Source organism: Egretta garzetta, unplaced genomic scaffold (genome assembly GCF_000687185.1).
Source record: "Egretta garzetta isolate BGI_Z169 unplaced genomic scaffold, ASM68718v1 scaffold497, whole genome shotgun sequence".
Taxonomy (NCBI): Eukaryota; Metazoa; Chordata; class Aves; order Pelecaniformes; family Ardeidae; genus Egretta; species Egretta garzetta.
Genome location: NW_009260349.1, coordinates 643,107 through 645,885, shown reverse-complemented (window position 1 = coordinate 645,885; position 2,779 = coordinate 643,107). Strand labels below are relative to the sequence as shown.

The window sequence follows — 2,779 nt, the reverse complement described above, 5'->3', positions numbered from 1 at the left end:
GCCTCTCTCATCTGCTGGGGCAGGAGAGACTGCTGGGTGTTACAGCTTTGGTACGTTACATACTTGATAAGCTGTCCCTCCCTGGTACGCTGTGCTGTAGTGGGGAAGAAGGGATGGAGGGACGTGGCTAGCATGGAGGAGATCTGTGATGGTTCTTCATTCACTCCGTGATGATTCTTCATTCACTCCGTGATGACAGACCAACCCTGTGATGGCTCCATATCCTTCACACAAACATCGGTGGTCCCTGGTAGCTGGTTGTCCCCCACCCCAAGGACAGAGCTGGTGGCTAAAGTCATGCCACAGAGCACTCGGGACGCTGAGCCTGAACTGGTGCAGATAAGGATCTGGGCTGTGATATTGTATGGAGGGCAGCGTGAAGAGCAGCAGGAGGGATCAATGCTGGTGAACGCATGGTGTCCTTTGCTCTGCCATTCCCTGTGCAGGGGGACATGGAGGTGATGGGGCAGTGGCCAGGGACCTGTCACTGTCACTTTGAGCAGCCCTTGGGGAGGCTCCGCAAAATGTCCTCCAGGTTCTGCTTGTTGGCCCGGATCTCGGCCTGCCTCCACCTGCGCAGCCTGCTCCAGGTTGCCTGGGCAAGAGGAGAGGACACGGGTCAGAGGCAGAGAGCTGGGCAGGAGAGGCTCTGACATGCTCCAGGGGCTCAGACCCTCAGCACCAGGCAAACTGGTGCAGCGGGGCATGGAGGCATTGCAGCTTCCCACTGCTCTCAGATAAGCAAATAGGACTGTGGCTCCAGGGAGGGCCTGGGCACGTCTCTTACAGATGGGTGATGATTTTCATCCTTTTGCCAGACTTCTTGGACACAGGAGTCCTGGAGCGCTCAGAAACGTACCCAGATGATCAAAGCAGGAGGAGCTGGAGCAAAACCAACCAGCAACAAGGAGCAAACCCAGCCCAGAACCGTCCTGCTCCTCCTGGAGATGCCAGAGGCAATCAATGTCCCCACACCAAGCATAAGCAAGCCCCAATTCATTCTGCACGATGGCTTTCCTCGAGATGTGAGCCCTCAAGAAGCTTTGCTAAGACCCTGAGCCATCTCTGCCGAAGGCCAGCCAGCTCAGCCCAGATGGCCAGTGAGCAGGAGAGCCAGCACCAGCGAGCAGGAGAGCCCCCGGTCCCCACAGCCTGGCCCTTCCCCGGGAGCCTGCACCCTGCTCCCATGTGGGTCTCACCTAGGCTGCTCAGAAGGTCGTTCAGGGTCTCGATGTCCGAGATGAGTGAGCCCCGGGCTTCCTGGAGACTTTTTGCCATCTCCCTCACCTCTGTCCCCACCTTCCAACACAGACAGACACCCAGATCAGGGACATCATTGACCCATGGCTGGACAGGAGATGGGAGGGAATCCCAGGAAAAGCCCAAGGGATTCTCTGTACAGTGGAGCCCAAAATCCCAGTTGCTCTCTATGCTCTGGGATGTGGGCAAAGCCTGTTCCAGGCTCTGGCGAACACCAGCTGCCCGAGGGGACCCAACTTACCTGGTGTGCTTCCTCCAGGTCCCCCCTTAGCTTCTCAGCCACACGCTCCTGCCGGGAGAGCTCCCGCCGGGTGTCATTGGCATGCATGGCAAGCTGGCTGGTGTGCTTGCGGGCCTGCTTGCCCTCCTGAAGCACAGCCTGTGCCCTCTGCAAAGGGATGGAGATGGGGACAGTCACCTGGGGACGTGCAGGGGGACTGTGGCTGGTTCCCAGGCTGGGGCCCTGGTCGGGTGCACCCCTCCAGTCTGCTCACAGTCAAGGGTGGGCTGTGCTGGAGGGGCAGCAGAAGCTGTATTTGGGAGCTCTGCACCCCTGCCTGCAACAGGCTGGGCTCTGCCTGTGACGGCTGCCAGCCTGGCTGTGCCCCACAGCCCAGCATGGGCTCCCTGCACCCCACATCCCTCCGCTCGAACCTTGGCACTCTCCCCAGCGATTTGCTCAGCCTCCCCGGCCATCCTCTGGGCTGCAGTGGAGGTGGACAAGGAGTTTCCCAGTGTCTTCTCTGCCTGTTTAATCTTCCTCTGGGCCTCCGCCATCGCCCTGTCCCGCACAAGTGTCATCCTCCTGCTCAGGGCAGCCTGGCCCTTCCGATGCCCCAGCACCTTCCTCATACCTGCGGGGACAACCTGGCTGACACCGAACTGGCTTTTTCTCCCCTTGGCATCCAGAGTGGTGAGAGCTGAGCTGTGGCCAGAGATGCTCTGGCCGGTGCCCTTTACCTTCTAAGCTGGCCACGAGGGACTTGGCATCAGAAAGCACGGCTTTTCCACGCGAGATGGCCGAGGTGGCTGTGCCATGGGCAGAGCCAGCCTGGTCCCGCAGCTGCGGAGAAGAGAGCATGAGTGAGGCTGGGGAGGGGGCGAAGAGCTGCACCCAGCTGGGAAATGTGGGACCCATTTGGCGGGCGAGCTCCTCAGGAGATCCAGGAGCCCGAGGGGAGACTTCTCCCAAAGCATCTGCTCCCAACCCCCTGGCTGCAGGCATGGTCCCTCTGGTCGCTGGAGCAAGGGGGCTGGGACTCACCCACCCCACTGTGCCCTGGGTGGGAGGCAGGAGAGGGATGCACCCAGCATGCCCACGGCTCTGGCTGGAGCAGGGGGTCCCCATCACTTCTTTTGCAGGGACAACCCACGTGAGCCAGCAGCAATCACCTGCTCGAAGCCGTGAGTCCTTTGCAGCTCCTGGCGCAATCTGGCTGCCAGAGCACGGGACGCCTCGATGGCATGCTGAGCCGCCGGCTCCCGTGCCCGCGCCGCCTGCTCCCGCGCCGCCAGGTCC

General features: G+C 61.0%; 1 protein-coding gene across 1 annotated transcript in view; it reads right to left on the bottom strand.

Moving 5' to 3' along the window:
* Nucleotides 1-490: 490 nt before the first annotated feature.
* LAMC3 (laminin subunit gamma 3) overlaps nucleotides 491-2,779 on the bottom strand; it is a 19,188-nt gene continuing 16,899 nt past the window's right edge. The window contains exons 24-29 of the mRNA XM_035898239.1: nucleotides 2,653-2,757; nucleotides 2,221-2,323; nucleotides 1,915-2,114; nucleotides 1,502-1,648; nucleotides 1,150-1,299; nucleotides 491-595 (exon numbers count right to left, since the gene is read on the bottom strand). Of these exons, the coding sequence (XP_035754132.1) occupies nucleotides 491-595; nucleotides 1,150-1,299; nucleotides 1,502-1,648; nucleotides 1,915-2,114; nucleotides 2,221-2,323; nucleotides 2,653-2,757 (810 nt within the window). The remainder of the gene's footprint in view (nucleotides 596-1,149; nucleotides 1,300-1,501; nucleotides 1,649-1,914; nucleotides 2,115-2,220; nucleotides 2,324-2,652; nucleotides 2,758-2,779) is intronic.